General features: G+C 38.3%; 1 protein-coding gene and 1 long non-coding RNA gene across 4 annotated transcripts in view; one reads left to right on the top strand and one right to left on the bottom strand.

Annotated features, from left to right (window-relative positions):
• The window catches only part of cep170aa (centrosomal protein 170Aa), a 47,719-nt gene that overhangs the window by 17,269 nt on the left and 5,109 nt on the right, over positions 1 to 25,341 (top strand). Inside the window, exons 3-14 of one of the 3 annotated variants that reach the window (XM_056238409.1) lie at positions 460 to 549; positions 2,883 to 2,964; positions 3,656 to 3,711; positions 3,909 to 4,080; positions 5,926 to 6,063; positions 9,902 to 10,360; positions 14,989 to 15,548; positions 17,078 to 17,179; positions 17,987 to 18,122; positions 19,817 to 21,301; positions 22,449 to 22,496; positions 23,753 to 23,993. In XM_056238409.1, the coding sequence (XP_056094384.1) occupies positions 460 to 549; positions 2,883 to 2,964; positions 3,656 to 3,711; positions 3,909 to 4,080; positions 5,926 to 6,063; positions 9,902 to 10,360; positions 14,989 to 15,548; positions 17,078 to 17,179; positions 17,987 to 18,122; positions 19,817 to 21,301; positions 22,449 to 22,496; positions 23,753 to 23,993 (3,569 nt within the window). Of the gene's footprint in view, positions 1 to 459; positions 550 to 2,882; positions 2,965 to 3,655; positions 3,712 to 3,908; positions 4,081 to 5,925; positions 6,064 to 8,043; positions 8,112 to 9,901; positions 10,361 to 14,988; positions 15,549 to 17,077; positions 17,180 to 17,986; positions 18,123 to 19,816; positions 21,302 to 22,448; positions 22,497 to 23,752; positions 23,994 to 25,341 lie in introns of those variants that run through there. The other 2 variants (XM_056238410.1, XM_056238411.1) reach the window with 2 other exon arrangements.
• On the bottom strand, positions 116 to 23,840 carry LOC130073031 (uncharacterized). Its single transcript, XR_008804203.1, has 3 exons — positions 23,737 to 23,840; positions 3,882 to 4,044; positions 116 to 540 (listed from the first exon to the last, which is right to left on the bottom strand). It is a non-coding gene; the product is annotated as an uncharacterized LOC130073031 (long non-coding RNA).

Raw genomic sequence — 25,341 nt, 5'->3', positions numbered from 1 at the left:
AGTCCATGTGATCAGGAATTTTACAAAAGGGTGAAAGATTTCCCCATTGAGATTTTGCAACATATTCAAGTTGGTCAAATTAATTTACTGTGTTGACCAGCAGAAATAGCTTGGTTTGAAAGTGAGTTCTTTGTGGGTTTTGCTGCATACATCTCTATGCTATTGACAATAGACAATGGAACTTTTTTGTCCACAAAATTTCGCTAATGTGATGTGACTTCACTTGAGGCTACAACCAATCTGTAATACTTGTGTGAGAGAACGTTTCTCTTTCGATGTCTGGTATGTTTCAAACGTGAGATATGTCACCTTCAAATTCTATCATTGCTACAAGGTAAAATACTTCTGTGACTGCATATAAACTAGCTTCTAATAATAACAAATCTATGAAGTGATAATGCTCAGCGCAAACTGTCTCAGGGTAGTAACTCCTGCTTTTTTACCTGTCTGTTATTGCAGTCTCGTAGTGTAGACAAGCAGCACGCTGTCATCAACTATGAGTCCAGCAGTGACGAGCACAAAGTGAAGGATCTAGGAAGCCTGAATGGGGTGAGTAAGAGCGAAAGTGAATGGAGTGGTACATTTCTGATAAATGAATTCCACTGCCTTTAAATAAACAAATTGTGGAAAATTGTACATAAAGCATGTAATATGCAGGATGATGTACAGTCAGCAAAACATTATTATTAAAAAAAAATACAGGCTAGGTTCTTTAAAAGTTTTAATTTTCGTTTTATGTATATTCAGCCTCTTTTTGAATCTTGACACAGATTAAATACAAACTTCCCTCTTCATACTTGATTCTTGAACTATCTGGTAGTTCTAAACCTTAGTAATATATTAAGGTTCAGCCTGCTTTTCCTGAGTCTGTGCTCTGTGTTTGTGTTAGATTATGTCTGTCTGTTTGAGGTCAGCAGAATCTCCATGACTAAATCAGAACTCGTGGGGCCACTCACACAAATTACAACCTCTTCCTGTTGAGTCATGCTTAAGAATTCCTCTTCCTGTCCTGCTTTGGCAGGAAATGGCTATTATAGTGTGTGCAGCATATTATCCACCTTTTTTAGGAGTTTACACTTATGTTGACATAGGATCCTTTTTCAACAAAACCCTCACACAACAAGCCCAGACGTTGCATGAAGCTACCATATTCCTTTAGTTGAAGTTGGCACATGTTGAAAACTGAACAGAATGAAGGGAAATAACGTGCAGTCAGCCACTGAAGAGCATGCACAAATTCCCCTACTGTGACCCCACATTCCAGAAGAATATCTTAAGGTCTTTGGATATTGTTGGAAGGACAGAGGAGGAGATTGATTCAGCTTTTCAATGGAAATTTTAAACTTGAATGCTCTAGAAAGTGCTTTGTCAGTGCGATTAGCTCCCCCTTATTGTTGGGCTTTGCAGGAAGTGGATGATATTTGAGACAGAGCAGACCTTACAGCTTACTATAACCACCTTGAAGGTTTTCAGACTTTGTGAGGTGGCTCTCACTGTAGTGATATGTTTAGAGGTATCTGTAAAACATTTGTTCACTGAACTTTTGAAGTCGAACTCATTAAATAATGTCTTGCTGCCTTAATGAATGGGCTGTGTATGGTGATCTTTAGGTATAGGTACATTCTGATGGGGATTTGGAAATCAAGGAGATTTTTAGATTAAACCATAAGCTTATCATTATTATTCAATTTGTATAATTTTAAAGTGGATTTTGAAAAAAAGCCCAGATTGAGCTGTTTAATCCTTTAATATTTTGGCAAAGGAAAGTCTTTGTTTTGTTTCAAACTTTACATTATTCCTGTATAAAATACCATATGAAATCAGATTTAGTGTTTTGTGGCTTTTAGTTTGTGTGTGTGTTACCTTTGAGATGATCTATATGCTATATGCTACTAGCTATGCTAAATACTTCTAAATGTTGATCATTTCCTTTTAGGATACGCATATGCACATTTAAAACTTGGGAAAACAGAAGAGAATAAAAATATTCTCATCTTGCACTACACTTTTGTCCAATCAAATGCTCTCTAAATGAGAACATCCTTCCCTCTAATACAACCTGCCTCTGACTAGCAAATAGCAAATCATGGTTCAAGACTGTAACTAATTAGCTACTGGTTATATATGGAATATATAACTAGTAGGAAATATGTGAATACAGTAAAAATTTTTTTTTAAAATAACAGGGAGGCTTAGAGGAATACATCTTGGAACATTACTTGTTGGAAGAACCTTGTGAGTCGTGACATAATCCCAGATGCTCTTTGGTTGGATCTCAATCCTAAACAGCAGAAAAAAAGGTCAAAGGCGCTTCTTCTAGAATAAAACGTTAAAAGGCTAAAGTCCCTGTTAACCAGAAGTTTCGACCGACTTCAATGTTGTGACGTATTTCCAAGTGAAACAGAGTATTGAATAGAGGGCAGGGTTCCCTCACTCATTACCAGACTGACAGTAGGAGAACGCCATTCCAGAGCGGAAGCAAAATTTTTCAGATTTTGATTAAAGATTACCAACACAAATAAGTTTCTTTTCTGCGTACTAACTTGCGATAGCAAACAAAGTGCGGTAACAAAGTAAACGGGGTCAATATTGATTTCATGGGAACTTTAAGGCTCCATAAATGCTTCTTAACATTTTGGACTAGAAGAAGTCTTTTTTCTAATGTTTTTAATTAACATTGTCTTTAAAGATTATATACAAAACAGTTCATATCCATTTGTCTATTCTCCAAACCACTTGTCCTATGTAGGGTACAGTACATTTTGTGAACTAGAAATTAACTTCTGTGTCTGTGATTTGAACTTTTTATAAAAGTATTTCAACCAGTACAAGTAGAACAGCTCTTTAAAATGTGAATTTTATTTGTCTTTTTTTATTTTCAGACATTTGTAAATGATGTCAGGATCCAGGAACAGATGTACATCACTTTAAAGATTGATGACAAACTGAGGTTTGGATATGATATCCTTCAATGCACTTTCCTCTGAAAGCTTTCAAGAACTAGGGCCAGATTTGCTAACAGCTTGCGCCAGTTCAAACCCTCTTTTGGTGTTAAAAAACTACTGTCGGGATTTACTAAAGACACACAGTGAAAAATGAATGATGAAAAGGCGTGGTCAGCTATTTTTGCAGCTGACCTTAATGCATATGCATTTGTAGGAGTTTCCCTTTCAGACGCTAAAGGAGAGTATTTAAATAATCATGCAGCGTGATTTACTAAGGTTTGTAGTTGTCAATTAACTGGTATTTGCACCATTGTTGCTAGGAGGAGGCACCACAGATCACAGAGAGCACATGGTAGAAGGAAGAAAACTCTTCACTCATGTTCATTTATTTGGAATGCCAGAGGAAGACATTATCCAAACATGTCGGATGGTATTTATAGTAATTCGTAGTATTATTAATATGTGAATCATTGGAATTGAATTAGTTAATGCACTCATAATGTGGAAGATTTGTGTGTGTGCATGACAAAACATGAGAAGTAGGCCTAGATGTATATGGTTTCATGGCCTAGTATTTGTGAGTGTTGCCCATGTGTGTGAACATTGTTCAATAAGGTGGCAGAAAGTTAATTTTGAGCCTTTGTGTGAATGTGTATTTTCATTCAACATGTTTTAGCTGTTTATGAGTCTTCCTTAACTTGACTCACATACCAACCTGTTCACTGTGGTGCGAGGAGAGCTACATGTGCCAGAGGAGGCTCTGAAGGTAAAACAATTACTACATCTCTGAATCGGTTAACATGGCTAACAATATGCTGGTTCATCATCAATTTATAAAGATATTGGCACTTGTATTATCAGAATTGCATGTGCTTGTCTTATGTAATGCATTTATCTTCCTGAAGTAATGTCTGATGACAGGTTTCTGGCACTTACTGTGTTCTTCTCCCTCCTTTCTGTCAGCATGAGAAGTTCACCAGCCAACTTCAACTGGGCAAGAAGCCCACCTGTGCAGAGCCCTTAAAATCCCCCAAGTCTTCTCCAGACAAAGCCAAAGTGAAAAAACCTTCAGAGCCCATTGCTGAAACAGCAGGCAAACCTGCAGAGGCTAACAAAGGCGATGACAAGATGCAAGGTAAAAACCATCTTCATGATGTCAGGGTGTAAGCTATGGATAATTGTATTTGTATCTTTAAACTACTTTGCAGGTGATGCAAAACAATGATTCATCATTAAATAATGTGACTCTTTAAATGAGTAATACTGGACTAGCCACTACTGTACCCCATCTGACTGATCCATTGTCCCTTTTCACCAGAGCAAGGTGATATAAATCAGCTTTTTCTTTTTTTCCTCGATTTTTCTGTAAAAAGCAGTCCAAACACTATTATCGTCATTTCTTCTTGCCCCCCTCCGGCATATTTGTTTACTCTAAAGTCACGTTTGACCGCAAGAGATTTTTGCGAGATTTCTCGTATTCACAGTCGGGACTCTGGTTGTTTGTGAATGGAATCTGTTAGTGTGTGGTGACCTGTCTTGGTCACATCCTGGCACTTCACAAATTACATGGAAAAAACTTTTTTTTTATCATCATGTTTGTGATTCCCACATTTTAAAAATCGTTTAGTGTGGGCCAGCCTTAAAGAGAAGATTGCATCTGTTTTTTTCCCCTGTAATGGAAAGTGGAAAATTAAGGATGACATTGTCAACTCTTAATGGCTAGCACAGTTCCATTAATTTTCCATTGATGACCATTTGTGCTATGGGCATGAATAATACTTCAAATCATGCAGCTTGATGAGGAGAGGTGTTCTTTTCATTTTAATCACATAGACTTATTCACAGAGTCATATCTAGGTTTTAGCATATTAGAGAGGATAATTGGGATGGGCTCTTTTGACTTAGATGAGTAAGAAACCACCTAGTAACATGATAAAAAACACTGAGAAGACCTCAGCAACCCCATAGCAAGCTCTTGGTAACCACCCACAAAACTCTAGTATTGATGGTGGCTACTTTAGCACGGTCTAGCACCACTCATTTTTCTTTAAAGTATGTTAAAATGTATTATAAAATGGATAGTTCTGATCCTTGATTATGATTGGCTGAGCAGCATTCAAAGGTGTTGTAAAATACTCTATAAACACACATCTGTGACCTCATAAAATCAGTATTACTGCGCTGCTTCTCTGTGTGTTTCTTGACAACACATTGCTGAAGAAGTACATTGCTTGACCGAAGTATTATTTGTTATCAATAGATTATTTAAAAAAAAATGTTTTGCTGTAGCGTCATGCCTAACAAACGGCCCTTATAAGCTTTTTCTAAAATCACTGTAAACCTCAGCTTCATTGGGTTTATTTGAGACTTTAACTCATCTAAACACACATGTAGTTTATGTGTTACCCTATGTAATTAGAACTGTGGTCCAGCCCTGTCGTGAAGTGCTGGGTATTTAATAATAGGGAAGGGAACAGCGCTACGCCCATGCCTGTTCTTCACCCATCAGTGTTTCAAGGGTGGGTAGCGTTTAACATGCGCTCTTATCTCATTGCCACCTGGTTATTTCATCCTGCTAATTGTCAGGCTTGTCTAAAAGTCCCTTAGCCCCCGGCTGTTAAAGTTGCATGATCCATCTGTGAATAACACGACTAGGAATCACTGAATCAATATCATTGAATCAATTCACTTGAGTTTGGAGTGATCCTGTGCAAATGGAAAGTGTTCTACCCTCCACAGACCAGAAACACTTATTTAGTTTCTACTTTATGAAATTAAGGTTCAGGTTTGTTAACTAATGTTTACAAATGAAAACTTACTGTAATGTGTTATTTTATTCATTCATTCAAGTATGGTGCGATCAGTGACATATGTAAACACGAACGAGAATGTATATGTAAAACATGAGCATTGTGTATACTGTATGTATATTAATCTTTGTGTCCTCAAAGCAAAGCTAATATTTTCTTCTCTATAACAGGCGATATAGCTGCCTTGCACAGGGGAACCCCACTGTATGGACAGCCATCCTGGTGGGGCGATGGGGATGCAGATGATGAGAATTCCTTTAAACAAGAGAATAAATCATCTGGAAAGAAGCAGGAGAACAGCGGGACAGGTAAGACATCCCAGAATCCTTTTAAACACTCTCTGTTTGCTCATCCCATTAAAATATCATTTTAATTGGATTGTTTTACTAGAATAATTTGTATTTGATTTGGCATACTGTACAAATATCTAGTATTTTTGTCTTCATTTGTTTTCTTTTTCTTTTCTTTTTTCATTTGTTCCCATAAAATTATTTTTGTCATCATTTGTTTTCCATACAAAAATATAATTTTATCAAATGAATTTTATGCAAAGAATTTACACTATTTTAAAAATAAGTCTCTTATGCTTTCCAAGGCTGCATTTATTTAATAAAAATAAATGTAATAATTTATTCCTGTGATGGCAAAGCTGAATAATCAGCATCATTACTCCAGTCTTCAGTGTCACACGATTCTTCAGAAATAATTCTAATATGCTGATTTGCTGCTCAAGTAACAATTATTATTATTATTATCAAATATAGAAAGGACAAAAAACTATATTTATTTGAAATGATAGAAATCTTTTGTAACATTAATTTATAAATGCTACTGTCACTTGTCATCATTTTAAAGCGTCCTTACTGAATAAAAGTATTAATTTCTTTAAAAGAAAATCTTACTGACCCCAAACTTTTGAAAAGTAGTGCATCTTCATTTAAGTTTGTATTAAGTACATTTATCTTGTTTTTAGGATATTTAGGTCTTTAACTGGAAAATAAGAGAAAAAATATAAACAACAATCTCAAAAATATGTCAATCCTTACATATGTCTATATGTCCAGAACATTTCTGATTCATAAATGGCAGAGAATAAGTAATTTTTCCACAAACTGCTTAATTAGACAGCCACATGGAGATGTTCACTAACACAGTTTGAGCAGATGTAGACCAAAGAGGACAGTTGTCTCATACAAAGGGTTTGTATTGTTTGCTGTTTAATCCAGGAAAAGAGCGTAAAATATGCTGCTGATTGAAACTGGCATGTTGTAGTGTGCTTTGATCCAGGGGTCTGGAATCCCATTAACTTGCTCCGTATAGGAGTAATGGGATTGTAGATTACTGAGGCTTTACCACAGCAGGACATCATACATTTGCTACCGACACTAAACCAGACAAGTGCACTCAATAGCAAGGAAAAACATATTGTGCACTTCATCATCACACCATTTTGGTTTATGTGAAGTCAGATCTAGATAATGTAATTCTAGCCCGGCTTTGTCTAGCATGTAAACATGGCCTCAGCATTGTGCTCTTGCTCCATGGTAACAGGTGACATGTTTTATTCATCAAATATTCGATTAAGTATTTGGTCATATATACTTGAACAGAGAGTTTGCCCAATGTAACCCACTGTAGCTTGATTATAACTGCACATGGAAATGTACTGAATGAGTGCTACATGTCTAGATTATGAACAAGGTATATTAACAGTTATTTGACAAAGATCATGTGTACTACTTTTATCGTTGGCCCCAGAATAGACCATCAAATATCTTAAAGCACTCGTGCCCTTGAGCCCTCTTAATTTATTTAACTCAAAACAGCAACGTCTCTGTTCAAAGACACAAAATCTACTCCCAGAAGAAGCCTTGTTCCTTAATGAGGGAATGTTGGGTAAATATATCTCGAAGGGGTAGAGCTGGCACACTGAATGGCATTGTTTGACAAAACCTCACAGTCTTGCTCAGGCAATGAAGATAGACTCAGGTTCAGGAGACGGCAGAGTTGGCAAAGGCTCAAATTGAATCAGCCTTATTTGTTTCAGACTTGACACAGACACAGAGAGAGAGAGAAAATCATTCATGCAACAGTCCACCACATCAAAGTTCCAACACCTCCCAGGGCTATTTTAGGCGGCAGTCAAGGCTGGTTTTTCGAAGGCAGGGACTCGCAGGCCAGCGTAGGAAAGGAAGAGGAAGAGAATGTAAAGGGAACCGTCTCCCTTAAGAAGTGAATAGGTTCATTTGTAGACAGGCCCAGCCCCCTCCATCTCCATTGTCACGGAGGCGTGTTTGCTTTCTCTTCTGTGACACCAGCGCCGTTCATCACAGAGGCAGCCACACATGCTAGATTTGTAAGTATTTTGAGTTGTTGAGTTGTTGTACTTTATCAAACATAGTTCATTGAATGTTAACTTGCTAGAAAACATGTATAAGACCTTGTGCTTCATTAGAATTTTCTTTGGTTATACTAAGCAGATTCACAGTAGTTAGGTAAAGTTGAATTCTAATAATGGTTAGTGCTTTTCTGTTGACTGGATAGTTGTATTTTCTAGTTCATCAGAGATTTAGTTAAGCTAAATGGAGGATAAAAAGCATTTTTGCTTTGGTTTAGAAGAGGAAGTGAAGAGTATTTTTAAAAATAGGAAGTTCCAGCTGCACTCTGATTGGTCAGGATTAACTAGACATAAATTTAGGGGTGTAATTGTGGAAATTTAAGTGGAACTGATTCAGATGCATTACTGTGCCTGTACATTTTCTAAAGTACTAATATTTCTTTAAATTGAACTTTGAAATCACACCTCATATCAGTTTAAAGGGAGAATCTAAACCAGTGGTTCCAAAACCTTTTGCTCCTTGACTTATTTTTTAGGTTCCAACATTCTTACACACTCTCTCTCTCTCTACTTACATTACAGGATTAACATACTATTTAGTAAATTCCATTATTAACTTTTTTTCAAGTGCCATGTCAAGTTAAAAGTAGTTCAGCTCTGAGTTAAAAGTTAAAAGTTGTTTTGCTCCATTCTGTTGTGTTCCACCAAGTTAGTTTTGAACACAAGAACACATCCTGTGTGAATGACCCTTCTTGGATTGTTTGTTTGGTCTTAATGTAGACAAAAGCTCTAAATCCTGCTTTGCACAAATAAATACAGGCTGACAGTACTTTAGGGCGTTCAGACAGAAATTAATACTTTAATTAAGCAAATATGCATTCAAATAATAAATGCTGTTCTTTTGAACTTCCTATTCATCGAAGAATCTTGAAAAAAAATATTAAGCACTATTAATATTAAACGGTCTTCAACATTGATAATAAGAAATGTTTCTTTAGCTGCAAATCAGCATATTAGGAATGCAATGGCTGCTGAAAATTTTAAATATATTAAAATAGAAAACAGTTATTTTAAATTGTAATAATATTTCACAATATTACTGTTTTTACTGTATTTTTGATCAAATAAATGTAGCCTTGCTGAGCATAAGAGACTTCTTTTGAAAATGAATGAATGAATGAGGCATTTATATAGCGCTTTCATATGTACTATTGTACAAGTACAAAAGACACTACAAAAGAAATCTCACAAGCCTCAAACTTTTGAATGGTTTTATACAGTTAATATTTTAATATTTTTTACATTTTAATATTTTAACCACAAGATTAATATTTAATACTGTGTATATATATATATGACTAAAGCATAGCTCAAAAATAAAATAAAAACATTTTAAAAAATTGCCATAAATAAGATGCAGTTCATAGAAATCTCCGTCTCTGGCGAACCTCTGATCTATATATCAGACACAGTGTCTTTCTTTTTTTTCTTAAGCCAGCTAATAGAATGAAAATTGGTAATATGGTGTAGCATTTGTCAGACTGTTTGTCATTTCCAGAATTTAGCACCATGTCTAGGGTGTCAGAGCATCTGTCCTCAGCCAATTATGTTGGTATAGTGCCATTAGCCGTCCCATTAATTCTTGTCATGTGACAGACATTAAACAGTGGCTTTGTCCTGACAGTGATTCAAGTCCACAGTCTTGACATTTATAGCTAGCTGATCAGATTTTGTTTGCTTTGAGGCTGTGACCCTTAACTCATAGATGATGCTTATTTTTCTTCTCTTTTTTTTCTGTGGCCCCACAGAGAGCAAAGAGACCAAGCGGGGTGATAAATCAAAGGAAAATGGTCTGGGGCCTGTAGGCGCTGAGCCCAGCTACTTTGAAATTCCCAACAAGGAGGGACAAATGGCACAGAACAGCATCCATGAGATCCCAACAAAGGACACTGAGGGCGCTGGGACTGCAAAATCAGCCACTAGCAATGCCTCCGCACAGGCCAACACCTCATTCACCATTGAGTTTGATGATACTTCCCCTGGGAAGGTCACCATTAAAGATCATGTGTCTCGTCTACGACCTAAAAAGTCCCCTCACGTTGGCGGTAAAGACCTCAGCACCCTACAGGCAGCCATCATGGCCTCTGAGAGCAAGGTGGCTGACTGGCTTGCCCAGAATGACCCTCCTCTAGTGAGGCGTGAGTCCACAGAAGAGGACAGTAAGAGCATCAAGAGTGATGTGCCTGTTCACCTCAAGAGGCTTAAAGGTACGCCATTACACATATATTTATTCATTTAGCAGATGCTTTTATCAAAGCACCTTATTAAAGTGCCCCTGTTATGCTATATTAACGGTTCCTCATTTTGTTTGAGAGGTCTCCTACAATAGGTTTACATGCATCAAAGGTCAACAACACTTTCATTTTCTCATTATATACATTGCACATCACCTCATTTCTCAACCTGAAAACGTTTTGTTCAAAGATTCAGTCTCTCTAATCCCCTCCTTTCTGTGAGCCTACTCTGCTCTGATTGGTCAAACGGCCCAGTTTGTTGTGATTGGTCTACCGCTTACAGCGCGTGTCGGACACGTAACGCCTATTACCATATCTGAATTTCAGCTCCGGAGGCTTCCTCAGAGCTTGATACAGTGATGTCTTCTCGACATGTCGACCTCACAAACCAAACTCTTCCAGGCCTCAGCTACAACTACCGTGTTTGAGGGCGGGTCAAAGTAGACGTTGTTTGCGGGCAGCCAATAAAGACCATAGGCTGGCATTATGCAATTTTTTTACATTGTTACATAGGTGTGTAACAGGAAGTGAGACTTGAATAGAGTGGTGTAGGTATGACATCACTTTGTTGGCCAAAACGCGGAAGCCAGTTAGCATTTTAGCACTTCCGGTTCCATCGTCCCGAAGTCAATGGGTTTTTTGAATGAGGTTTTTGTTAAATGGCTAAAATAAGGTTTGTGGTGAACACAAGCTCAAGACACATTGTTCTACGACATAAAATACATCAGTATTACGCCACTCGTGATTTTTTTTAAGCTGTTGCGTGTCTTGAAAAAGGTGGTTGCTAACAAGTGGCTAATTGGGACTACAGAGGCTTTTGAGGAGATTAAACGTCATCACGCCGAACAGGTAACTCGCTTTTACAGCCTTGTTGTGCTTATAATTGTGCTCTTATAAACTATTCTAACTCAAACGTTCTTGGAAAATGTTTTTAGATAAAAACTGAAAGAGTTGTTGGAAGCTTAGTGGTGGTGACATTGAATTCGTGGGACCGTGGTGTAGTCCATTTATAGCCTATCTTTTAGCTTTTTACTTCTGACGACTCCATTTAGGCTTTAAAATTCATGAAAGTTGTGTTCATTTGTGATAATTATCTTGATGGACAAAACGTGCAAGTATCATAAACTTTTGTTGATCACAGAGCTTGTTTTCAACAATAATCCAAAAGCCTATGGGAAAATCCCATTGGATTTTTTTGTTGAGGGAACCAGTGTGATGCTAACTGCCGGTTGGCCTTCAAAGTGATGTCATATCTGCTGCACCACTCTATTGCTGACAACTTGTTTCAGCAGTTCAGAATCGATTTTTTTTTCAGACAATATTTCTTATTTGTCATGCACTTTGGTATTTAAACCTTTTACATTCAAAAACAGCTATATTACACGCTGCATGAAAGGTAATATTCGAAAAAGCATAATAGGAGCACTTTAAATGTGAATAATACAAGCAGAAGCAATAAACCCAAGGGAGAAAACAATACATGTAGCGCTACCATAGCAAAATAACAGAGTAGTTCATCTTTAGAACAGAAAAGTTTGTTAGTGTTTTAATGGAACAGTGTGCCTAAAAATAAAATTTCTGTAAATATTTTCTTGCTCTTCTGTCATTTCAAAGCAGTATTTTTTCTGTGGAACATAAAGGCAAATGTAACTGCGGAATGAAACATTATGAAGCAGTTCATAGTGACCAGGGACCAAAATGAAGGAGCAAGAAAACATAAATAACCACCTTTTAAATATGCAATTAGTCTTCTGAAGTTCTCCGATTGCTTTGTGATGACCAGTCCAAAATTTAAGACATAAATTCATTTCTAGCCCACATTTATGTCCAGAACGAAAGAATGTGTTTTGGCCTCCATGACACCATTTTGTCTGAAGGGTTAGACACAAGCCATTATCTGTGAATAATAACTTGTGTCTATTTACCTTGAAATATAGAGTAAAAGTGTTGAGAACTACTTTCATGGTGCTTTTTTTTTTATATACCTCGAAATCCCCGGGTCACTATAAACTGTCAAGAGCTGCGAAAGAAAATCTTCCAAAATGTTTACTTTTGTGTTCCACAGAAAATATAACATATGCGGGTGGGTAGGAAATTTGCTCATGAATTTAAAGTCTCAAAGCCATAAGGGAGATTTTAAAAGTCAGTTCATAATGAATGTACTCAGCTCAGAAGAAATGAGTATATGACAGAGGAAGTACATAGTGCCTTATTTTGGGAGCCCTGAAGGGGAAACTTTTCTGTCAGCCTGAAGCTTCCTAAGATAATGCCTATTTTCTTCACTCTGTTTCAAAAATGTATATGAGCAGTGATGTGGAGTCATGCAGTAAATTTTTTTTTTTGTTGTTAACATTTAATACAATTAAATCATGTGAGGCATAACCTCTGAAATCGTATGGCCTTCCACTCCTTTTCATTAACTGTACTGCAGACTTTCTACATTTTTCTGAATTTCTCAAGGCTGTTAAAGGGATGCAATAATGATGACATCAGCAGATTGTACTGAACTCGTGTAGCGTCAGCTGCATTTCCCATTCCAGAGGATTATCTGCCACCTAGCACTTTTAAAACCCCTTTTTTTCCTTGCACCCACTGACAGAGCTTAGCAAAGATTGCGGTTAAAGCTCGACTTTCTCCTTAAACTCTCCTTAGGGAGCCATTTTTCTAGCCATAGCAGAACTCCATCGTTTTACGTTCTATTGATCAGTCTGTGTGGTGATTTAGCTAGGCTTTGAGATCTACATTTATACAAGACCTGATTTAAAAAAACAAAATCATCATCTCCTTCTATGGGATGCTTCCCTTCGGTAGGACTTTTCTTTGTGAATGCTTCAGCATGTCGCTTCGGGACAGGAAAGCCCGCTCAGCTCGCCATCGCTTGATTCTGTAATGAAATGGGTGGTAATTTATGAGAAGCGTGTGCTTTGCAGCCAAAGGAGTGCGTTTAAATTTGAGAGCGTATGAATCCACATGTGAGCTCTAAGCAGGACTGATTATTGGTGAAGGCTATGTGGACTATGCGGTCTATCCAGTCTCAGGCGTGGTTCTGTTAGTGCTTGTGTTTGCGGTTGTCTTTTGGAAGCTGCATTGGTGCTGTTTGTTTTGTTGGGTGCGATCTGAGAACTGGTGAGTTCAATTGTTCTTTCGATTGTCCACCGGTGAGTTAGATTTTTGTTTTGATCATTTGAGGGATTTGTTTCTTGTTTGAGGTGGGACAATGTTATGGAATTTGGAGAACTGGAGAAGAAATTCATTTAAAATTCATGTAAAATATGACATAAATATTCAAATTCATGATCTCATCAGAGTTGATGTAGTTTTTCCTTTAGTATTTTGGTTTTCAATTTCAGTTTATTTTTAGTTCGTTTTAATGGTGGTGAAACTGTTTTCATTTTAAAAATTGTTTTCAGTATAGTTTTCCATTGCACCATATACTCAGTTATTCATTTTATTTAAGTGTGTTTGATATTTATTGTTTGAGGACATTTGGAGAACTAATTGTTTCCTTTGTAACTTTAAGATGCACATTATTTGTTGCAACCACTTTGCTGCACTCTATTATCTTATTGTGGTGTCATTGATTTCAGATTTACCTACACTTAAAAAACATTTGCAAAAAGCAAACTGTGGTTGGTTGGTTGTTTTACATATTAATCAGATTCCCCTTCATGTCTTATTGGGCAGAATAGACAGTCTGAAGTCAGGCTTGAGAGGTCAATTAAAAACAGACCATACCATTTTTTTTAAATCCGTAAGTCTGTTTAGTTTTCGTTAGTATTGTTTTGTGTTGTTTTGTTTTCATCTTTATAATAGTTTGTTGATAATAAAGTTGAATCTCAGATGATTAAGTAGATACTCTACTGTTTGAATTTGTAGTCTGTTTGTAGTATGTAAGATTTGTTTTTAAAGATGTCTCCTATGTTCACCAAGGCTGCATTTATTTGAACAATATAACAGTAATATTGTGAAATATTACAATTCAAAATAACTGTTTTCTTTTTGAATATATTTTATTTATATATATATAACGGTAGTGTACAGAGCTTGAACTAGAGGCAGTGAAACAATAATACAGGTGAATTCCTGTGTTTGTATAATTTAATACTCATGTTTGTTTTGGTGTTATCGGACTAGTTGGAGTAAATGCAGTCTGACTCATAGAGGGCTGGTGGGGCCAGCTCTCCTCGTTCAAAGAACATGCTGTGCAACACAGAAGAGCTGCTTTGTTTAACGCTTTGTGCGTGAAAGACCACTGTCGGAGTGGTGTCGTTGTTTCTCCCAGTCTCTCAGAGCAGAGGCTGTCACTTCTGACTGCATGCTGCTTCCTCAGCCGACGAAGCTGAAGAAAAGACGACCCCCTCCTCCACCTCTTATTTCCTCGCCTTTTCTTCCCTGTGCTCTGGCTGAGAGTAGGGCTTAGTTAGCGTCCAGAGACTTGCAGTCCAGCTTTAACGCCCATCACAGCCTCAGGGTGAAGCGTATGGGGGGGTTTGTGTTAGCTCTGGTTAGGTTTAAGTCTGAAGTTGTGCGCTTGGTTGAAAGCACTGCCCTGTTCTGTGTCCGGATTTGCCGTAACCCCTCAAAACGATCTTCTGTTACAGGCAGTAAACACGAGGATGGCACGCAGAGCGATTCCGAGAATGGCCTGGGATTGCGCTTTGGCAGCAAACGCCACGCCGCACTGGAGGAGCGTCTGAGAGCTGCAGGAGTTGGTCGGGTCAGAACAGAGGGGTCGTCTTCTGTGAGCCGCACAGCCTTCATGATTGAGTTTTACGACGAGGATAACCCTCGCAAAAGGCGCTCCTACTCGTTTTCGCAGACCGCACCGCTGCTCGGAGGAGTGGCAGGGGAGGGGCTTTGCCCTACACCGCCCTCACGTCCTAAGGTCGTCGCCACAGAAGCGGACGGCAGCAAGGGCATGTCATCGACCCTGGCGGCGGTCGCCCCCACGGCTGCTCGACTCCTGCTCAAGCAGAGGTCGGAGGAGCCCAAGGTGGCGCAGAACCCTGCTGCTAACCCTAACCCTAACCCTATTGGTCAACCCAGTCCCACAGACGAGGCTCAGAAACAAGACGACGAACAGAGTGACAAGGGCACGTACACCATTGAACTGGATAAAAGCAACCCTGAGGAAGAGGAAGCAAGGCGAATGATCGATAAGGTATGACAACTTCAATTTTAACCCTAACCCTAAAAATTGTCTGACACATAATCACGTTGATGTGTTTTCATCTGTTAAACACTTCAGCATTTATCCTTCCATAGAATGGTGGAGTTTCCCTGTCATTAAACCTCATCATTATTCACAAGACTCATGTTGACAACAGTCACTTCCCTTTGTGAGAAATAGAGGAAATTACAGAAAAATGGATAGCTATATTGAATGCAGAAGTTTAATACTCAGGGTTAAAGGTCAGAAATATCGGAATATCAATCGATATACAACATTATAAGAGATGTGATGATTTCCAACATGCTTTTCTGAGTGCATTGTGAAGGTTGTGTTTATCCTGGAAATCTGTCTCTGAACATCAAGCAGTTTGAGTGCCTCTAGCTCTGTTTAATGGCTTTATAATGGCTCTCATGTGGCCAACCAATCAACTCCTCCATTATTCACTTTAACTTCAGGGAGTTTTAAAGCCTTGCCTTTTAATGCATGTCTGGGTGCTATTACTTATGGATTGTTTATGAATGTTCATGTATTTAATTATAAAATAACATGGAAAATATACGAATATTGTGCAGTTTGTGATTTTCAGCTAAATGGTGGGTGCATAAAAAATTCTTACAATTTGTAAGCCTCCTGATGATTTTCAATATACATCTTGTCATTTACACTATCGTTCAAAAATTTGTGGTCGTTAAGATTCTGTAATTTTTTTTAAAGAAGTCTCATATGCTCACCAATGCTCCTTTATTGGATCAAAAATACAGTAAAAACAGTAATATTGTGAAATAGTATTAAAATTTAAAATAACTTTTAATATGTTTTAAAATGTAGTTTATTCCTGTGTATTTTCAGCTTCATTACTCCAGTCTTTAGTGTAACAAGATCCTTCAGAAATCATTCTAATATGCCAATTTGATGCTGAAGTTGATAATGATGAAAACAGTTGTGTTGCTTAATATTTTTGTGTGATACATTTTAATTTTCAGGATTCTTTGATGCGTAGTAAGTTCAAAAGAACAGCATTAATTTGAAATAGAAATATTTTGTAACGTTATAAATGTCTTTACTGTGACTTTTGTCCTTGCTGTATAAAAAATAATAATCTTACTGACCCCAAACTTTGGTAGTGTAAGTCTTTAGGAAACTTTAAAATGTTAAAATGAAGATTCAACCAAATTAAAAGCAGATTAAATTCCTCCCAATATTGCTTAATTGTATAGTGGCATCAGAATAATTTAAAATATGGTGAACATTCAATATATCTTCCAAGTAAATAGTCGGATGGATAGACCGAGATCTTACTTTTAAACGGAGTGACTGTCAATAAAGATGACGTAAGTTTACTTTTAAACATCCTGTGTTGTAAAGGTGTCTCTATTGAACTGACAAACTTCCTGTTCGTTCCTTCCTGAGATGTTGTGCAGCTGTGTTTATTTGACTCCTTTTCGTCACATAGGTGCTGCCATCGTGTCACAGCTCGCTGATTCTCCTACATGTGTTTTTGTGTTTGTCATGTGTAGGTGTTTGGGGTGGAGAACTCTCAGGATCCTGGTTGTCCGGAGCAACGGGAAGCAGGTGGAAAAGTGAAGGAAGGCAAGAAACTCAGTTCCACTGTGTCTGAGGTAAAGGCTGAAGTGAACATAATAGTGAACATCCTAAGTCAAGTTGCCATTTGTAGAATTTTAGATTAACGCATAAGCTATTCTGTATGACAAAGTACCTTGTATTTTATCCTTCATTATCTTATTATGCGTTTATGTAATTTACAGACAGTTGACAGGTAACAATGATAATTTGGAGCATAATGTTTGTGCTGATGTCAAACATCAAACAGCACATGTAACAGAAACCAGGTTGTTTCTGATGTCAATGTTTGTTTTGGGCTACGACTACACCAGTTGAAACTGCATTTCACATTCTAGTTTGAATGATACAGTTTGATGTTACTTGGACTGGCTTTCAGGAATACTGACACAGTTCTTTGTCAGTCACTCCCCCCGCTGACCACTTCCTTGTTAAGCAGAAAACTGGCCACTTGCTCACTGACCCAGTTCAGGAATGAGAAGTAGTAGTCTGCTGCCTTAAGGCAACATTCACACACACAAACTTGTGCGCACACACACACAAGAGTAAGGCTACAAAAGAGTCCTTGTTTTGAATCCTTGTTGTGGATCCATGCCATGTTTACAACCAGTATTCACTCTAATATGAGCAGAGACTCGAGTTTTCTGATTATTGTTGTATAACTATTTATAGTGGTGCTTACTCAGACTAGCATAATCAAATTAGTGTAGTTTGTTTGGAAATTGTAAATGTAATGTGATTCCACACACAACCCATGTCATCAGCTCTATGCAGGACTGTACCGCAGACAGGGGTTATTCAAGTGATTAATACTGACTAGAGAAACATCTTTACTTCATTTATAGAGACTTGTGGAGGATTCAGTTGCAGTCGGCAGCCCTCACTGGGTTTCACAGTGGGCCGGTTTAGCTGCTAATCAAACCCGAACAGACCCAGAGGGCTCTGGAGCCGAACCACCACCTTTTGTCCATCAAGAACGAGGTAATTTACTGAATTGTATATATCCAATATCAAAATATACTGCTAAATTTAAAAATCTATCATATCGCCCAATAACGTGTATGGTATCAATCATTAAAATTGTGTAATGCACACCTAGCCGTAGATTATCCCTTACATGTTCTATAATGTATGTTCACTACTGTTCAAAAGGGTCAATAAGAATTTTTGTAATGTTTTTGAAAGAAGTCTCATCTTCACCAAGGTTGCATTTATTTGATCAATAAGACTGTAAAAACAGTAATATTGTGGATTATTATTACAAAATAACTGTTGTTTCTTCTTTTTTTGTAATTATATATTAACCTGTTAACTGTCACCCCCCTTTTTTTTGCATAGACATAAAAATCACTATCCAAACTTAAATGGTTGTAATTCAGGAATGCTTTGGAATATAGACCCATGGCTGGTCTTGTTTTAAAGAAGACATTTTCCAGATTATTGTAGAAGTCTAGAAATGATAAAAAATGAAACAGAAAAAAAGTTATATAAGTTTGAGTTTATGAAATTGTGTAATGTAAAAATATAATGATTAATATTTTATATAAAATATATATATTACAAAATATATTTTACTCTAAAACTGCAAGAAAATTAAAGACAAAAATCTGAAGAAGTTGTATTCCAAATTTTAGGTTGATATCTCAAAAAATGAGCTTTCAGTAAGATTTTATTCAGGCACAGTACCCAACTTTTTCACTAGGTGAACACCAGACTCCATTACTGCCCATATAAGGGCGCCTCCATTTTCATATGTTTTGAGTGATCTGAACCATGTATTTGCATAATTTTCATACAATTTATGAAGTAGACATCCTATTCAGAAGTAGTATGGGTGGTTTGGCAGTATTTGATTTGAATTAAACCTCTAATAAATGCATAAAGACTACGTTATAGCGTTATAGCTCGCAGCGCATCACAAATCGAGAATCCATACATTTTTCTTTATATTTAAAACATTTTCAGACCTTTTTTCTAATAAAATTGAATTGGTGTTATCTTTTGAACTCATGGCATGAAAACAAACTGAGGTTTCTACCAATCTTTCATGATTTTTCATGTTTATTGTTATTTCAAAATAAAGGCCTAAATGAATATGAAATATTCTTTTTGCAAATTGATAAATTTCTGCTCCTCTGTAATTTATTTTAGATAACAGCCACCAAATATGAAAACTAGAGATTTTAAGCTTTCAAATGATATATAGTTTGGCAATATTACTTTAGGTTTTTACTAAGATATTATTGTTTTAAACATGCAATGGCAAATGGGCCCATGACAGGTTAAGAAAAAATGTATTACTGAATTTTAAGGAGCCATTACTCCAGTCTTAAGTGTCACGTGATCATTTAGAAATCATTCTAATATGCTGATTTGCTCAAAAGCATTTTTGTTATCAGTGTTAAAAACAGCTGTGTTGCTTAATATTTTTTGGGAAACCATGATACATTTTTTTCAGTATTTATTGATAAATTGATAAAAACTAACCGGATTTTTTTTAGATAAAATATTTTGTAACATTACATTATACATGTCTTTACTGTCAATTTTGATCAATTTAATGTATCCTTGCTGAATAAAAGTATAAATAAAAAAATCTTACAGGCCCCTTACTTTTGAACAGTAGTGGATATGTTTGAAGTGCTATAATTTGTATTTTCTTTTTCCCACTTCAGATGGTGATGCTTTTGAGGCTGGCATCTCTATCAAGAGCACCGGTTCCACCACTTCCAGCCAAGCTGAGCGCAAAAGAAGGACTCTTCCGCAGCTTCCAACTGAGGAGAAGATCAAGCGTTCTGAGATCGGTGAGAAGCAGGACACAGAACCCCAGGAAAAAGAAAGCCACAGTGACCATAAAGGTGATGGCGAGTGCCTCAAAACTCCGGACAACAAGAACATTGAGTCTAGCCATTCCAAGAGCATCCAGCAGGACGGGAAGGCTGGAAAACAGTCTTCTGCGCGCCCCCTGGGAAGTGGCGAGAGGAGAACGCCAGAGGAGAGTCGCAGGCGGCGTTCTGAGGACAAGAGTAAAGGAAGTGACAGCGAGAGGTCTGGGAAAGCGCTGGTGAGGCAGGGTAGTTTTACCATTGAGAAGCCCAGCGGTAACGTCCCCATAGAACTGATTCCACACATCAACCGACAGAACGGCGGGAGGGAGCGAAGCGACTCGGTGGGCAGCATGGACACGGCAACTCTTCTCAAAGACACTGAAGCTGTCATGGCATTCCTTGAGGCTAAACTCCGGGATGAGAAGAAGTTGGACCCCGCAGCCTGCCCTTTATCTCCAGAGTCTGACATCGACACGGCCAGCACGGTTAGCCAGGCGGCAGCCGAGGCCGATCGTAAGGCGGTTCAGAAGCGACGATCCCTCAGCAGCCTTTATAGAGAAAAGAGCAATGCGAGCGCCACGTCAAAAACCACGACCAGCGCGAGAGAGCGCCTGGAGAGGAAGACCAAGACCAAGACCACAGAAAGCCGCTCAGATTCTCGCCGCTCAGTACAGACAGCCTCCCGTGGCCGCCAACCATCCCAAGATCTCACGGATGACGACCAGACGTCCTCGCTAGCCATCTCAGACATCCTTTCCTCGGACCAGGAGATGTATTCCAGCCGCTCACTCACCAAAGGTTACTTCACCTCCACCGATGACCTCTTGCAGTCCAAGCTTGATACCAGCAAATCCGCAAGGTCCGCAAAGCCCAGCAAGACGGTGCAAGCTAGCACAGCGGCCCTTGTGAAACAGGCTGGTCTTCCGCAGCCCCGTCCCACGCGGGCATCTCTGTTGCGCAGGGCTCGGCTTGGAGACACGTCGGACACAGACCTGGCGGATGCAGACAGGGTTTCAGTGGCATCTGAAGTGTCCACCACTAGTTCCACTTCTAAACCACCATCGGGAAGAAAGACACAGTCACGCATTGACATGCTGGCGCAGCCTCGACGCACCAGACTCGGCTCGTTCTCAGCACGGAGCGATTCGGAGGCCACGGTCGGTCGGACCGCAGCATCACGTGTGTCGGCAGAGACGGCGCTTCGTCTGGGGCTGAGAAGCTCAAATCAACAAGCAGCGGACAGCAAGCTAACTGCACGCATGAGGGCTAATAGTGTCTCCAAGCTAACGGACCTCAAGCCGAAGACAGCACCTGTCAACAGCACCCCATCAGGTGAGAAGGAATGTAATAGTAGTATGACTCATGTACAGTAGCTCTGCATGATTGGAAATGCTACAAAAACCTTTGCTAATTGTTAGTTGCTCCTGCTAGCAGAAGCCAGTTGAAGTACGGTATTCGTTTGGATGCCATATCTTCTTTTCATTTCAGATAAGTACGGAGTATGCAGTAGAGATGGAAGTTTGACAACTGACTACTCCGTTAGTGAGGTTGACTAGTTTAGAGATCCAGATTTTTTTTATATATTTGTTTGTTTTTAGCAGCAGGGCTTTAATTAGCATGTTAATAGCATGCTGCGTGATTTTTATTTTGTCAAATTAAAAATAGTTCCTAAAAAACAGTAATAGCAAAGGCCCCTTCACACCAAAGACTATAACCATAATGATAACTATAAGTTTAAAGTTTCTAAATTTAAAGTCCCGCTGTGGTAAAAATCCAGATTTTAATGTTGTTTATATGTCTATGTGGTGTTTTTAATATAGTTTAAGACAAGCCATGTCCAAATTCATAAGTCGGCACCTTTGTTGAGTATTTTCTAATGTGAGTGGAGGCGGGGCTAATTTGCATATTCATAAACCGCGCATCCTAAATGAGGCAAGGGTGTAGAGTTACATTCAAGCTATTTTAAGGCATGAAAAAAAATGTCAAGGAAAAAACGCTTTAATATGTCATTCAAATATCAAATATGAGTTTTAAGGAATAAAATTATTGACTACAGGTGGACTTTAAGAAAAAAGCAAATTCCACAACACAACAGACACAGATGAACAATAAAAACATTGACAGCCAATGGGAATCCATCTGAAAAGTAGCTCGAGCTTTTAAATGAGCAGAGTTGGTTGGATGCAGATCTGAATGCGAGTTTGAGGTATATATTGTAAGAAAGGGGCGGAGATAAGATCAATAACATGCATTTTGTAAATAGATAGGGTGAATTTCCATTTCATGCATAAAATCATTCAAATGACGGTTGTATTAAAAACGGCAATTTCTTAAAATAAGATGTTTAGCATTCAGCAGAATTTAGCAGTGCAGTTTTGTGATGTTTTATGTGGATTGGATCGGTATCATAAGTAATGTGTGTCTGTAATTGTCTGTCTCTGCATGCTTGTGATATTTATAAAGATCCCATTTTACACAGAAACTCAACTTGAGCCTGAAAGTGTTCTCGCAGAGGAGGAGCCCATGGGTACTGTACCATCTCTGGGCTGTGTGTGTGTGTGTGTGTGTGTGTGTGTGTGTGTGTGTGTGTGTGTGTGTGTGTGTGTGTGTGTGTGTGTGTGTGTGTGTGTGTGTGTGTGTGTGTGTGTGTTGGGTTTTAATACAATGAAAACAGTAGAGACTGAATCTCAGCATGCTTTTAAATGCCATTCTAGTCAATGTGTCATCTCATTTTTATTTATTTATGCTTTTTTTTATCAAACAGCAGTGATGAAAAGGAGCTCAGCTCATTTGCCTTCCCTTTAAATAAACATTTAGAGAGAGACGCATTTAGATCTAATATTGAAGTTCTTAAGAGTATATTTGTAGATTCAGTGCTCTGAGGAAACTTAATTTATGAAACTAAATTATGAAACTAAATTAATGAATTATGTTAATATTGAAATGATGACTTCTTAGATGTTTGTCCTTTACTGCCACACAGTCAAAATCAGAGGAAAGTTTTCTCTTATGCTGATGCAAGCACTGAGCAATAAGAAATGAGGGTCAGCGGATGTTAAACACATTCCCCCTGGTGGCACAAAGTAAAACAACATGACAGCAAACAGCTTCACAGGCTCAAAGAAAACATTCATCGCAGATGCAAGCGACTTCATGAAGGACACTTGAATTACCAGTCCAGATCTTTAACCACTAAAAAATCAACTCAAATGTCTTTTTCATCACTTGCTAGTGTCATATTTTAGAGATAGTTGGTCAGAAGAGCTTTTCTGTTCGCTTTTAACAAGTTTGATATTTGCTGGGGTAACTGCAATATTAAGCCTCTTTTGTGCTTAGTGGTTTGTTTTAAACTCTTTACACATAATTGTGTTAAATACAACTATCTTTGCTCCATCCCCATTTGAAACAAGGTTTTAATGGGAATCATTAGTGTATAATAAAGTACAAATACAAACTTTGCATTGAAACAACAACAACAACAAGAAGATTGTTGTACAATGATAATTGAATATAATTATAACAGAATGTTTTAGTTGCCATGTTAATAAACCTTGAGCCAGTGGGGAAGAAGATCATTGCATCATGTAATAGTGATGCAAGACGTTTGGAGACTGTGTTTGTAATACTGACAAAAATACTGATACATTGACTGCTCTTAAATGTTTTTGAGGGCTTTTTGAAATGTGCACACCTCTAACCAACCTCCAATTCATATAGAACTTTATTGCTGACTATTAATTGTATTTCTGCAAACATTTCAGTCATACCTCTCTCTCCTTTCAGCCAATAACCGGTGGAGACGGCTGCCTCCTGAATATGCCTCTACCTCTGAGGATGAGTTTGGCTCCAACCGGAACTCCCCCAAACACGTTCGCCTGCGGCCGGGCACCACCCTCCGCACTAGCAGGCTGGGTGTTCCCGCTCCGGTCACGACCAGCCCCGGGGGTCTCCTCCTCAAGAACAGGATGAAAGAACAGGAGGAGTACATACGAGACTGGACGGCTCACAGCGAGGAGATCGCCAGGTACTTATCAACTCTCTGTCCTTGTCATACAAACAAACTAACTAAAAAAGTCTAAAAAAGTGTTTTTCTTAAATGCCCCACGGTTACTTGACAGAAAAATCATGTGATGTAGTCATCTCCGGCATTACAAGCACATTACATGGTGATAGTGTGATTCACGATCCAATTCTCAGGAAAAACAAGTTAATATCGCCATTTTCCATATTCACGAGTAAAGCTGATGGTGTTTCTGATCAAAAGAGATCCCGAAGGTGAAACTGCTAATTCTAAATGATGTTTCATTAAACAAAGTTCGGGAGGAGCACGTTCACATAATCAATCTGATCAATTCGTCATCAACAATTACCACGTCTATCCTATCAGCATGAGAGGAAGCCTATATATATACACTCAGTCGACTAACCTACATTCCTCGATCCCTCCACCACCCTGACTCCTCACTTTTGGCTTGTTCTACCACAGTCAGGAATACAGGGGGGAGCACTCTGGGTCCGGGCCAAATCCCGAGCCCAGGGCCCTCTCCTCGGACAGCACGGCAAATACACATGCCATTTATTCTATCTGACTTATTTGTAAGTGTGAACTCGTGAATCAGGATAGCGGGAGACACGAGCAACAGGAGTTAGATCAGTCAGAATCAGAAATCGATGTCAGAGGTGAGAGAGAATGTCACTGATCAACTAAATAATATTTGGTCTCAATGTAGCTATATGTAGTAAGAGACATGCTCTTATAGTTGTGCCATCACCGTCTAGTGACGTCATTGTATGTTCCGGGAAACCTGAAGTTGTATGGTCAGTGTCGGTCACAGCGGCTTGTAACAGCGGCAATTATTCGTTTACAAATGAAGCACTGGGTCCAGGTGTCCGTTCTTCACACCTCGCTTAATACATCTGAGATGATTTGACGGATGCCAGATCTTCTAATTGTGATAATTGATCATAATTAATCACGATTTCTTCAAACCTTCTCTTGGCTGGAGTCAAGACAGCAATGTAATGACATCATATAATTAAAAAAAGGAAACGACGAGACAGGAAATGACAAATTCTAATAGATAAATGAAATGTCTAAATGTTTTTTACACGATTCCCACGTATTTCTTTTTTTCACGATTTCTAGTATTTGTACAGGCTTTGTCAAGAGTAGCCTAATGTAATGAGCAATTCATTTAATTTTACATGTGAAGCAGATAAAGCTTCTTTCTTAAGGGTAAATAACATATTTCGAATGGCACAGCAGACAGCATTTTTTACGTCGCATAATTATTTTTTAAGTTATCTACATGTCATGTACTGCATCAAGCCACCCGTATAATGCTGTCACCATTCAAATTAATGCACAGTTA

This window comes from Rhinichthys klamathensis, unplaced genomic scaffold, assembly GCF_029890125.1.
Source record: "Rhinichthys klamathensis goyatoka isolate OS25496 unplaced genomic scaffold, OSU_Roscu_1.1 h1tg000522l_1, whole genome shotgun sequence".
NCBI lineage: Eukaryota > Metazoa > Chordata > Actinopteri > Cypriniformes > Leuciscidae > Rhinichthys > Rhinichthys klamathensis.
Note: the sequence above shows the minus strand (reverse complement) of the source record. Positions and strands in the feature narration are given on the sequence as shown.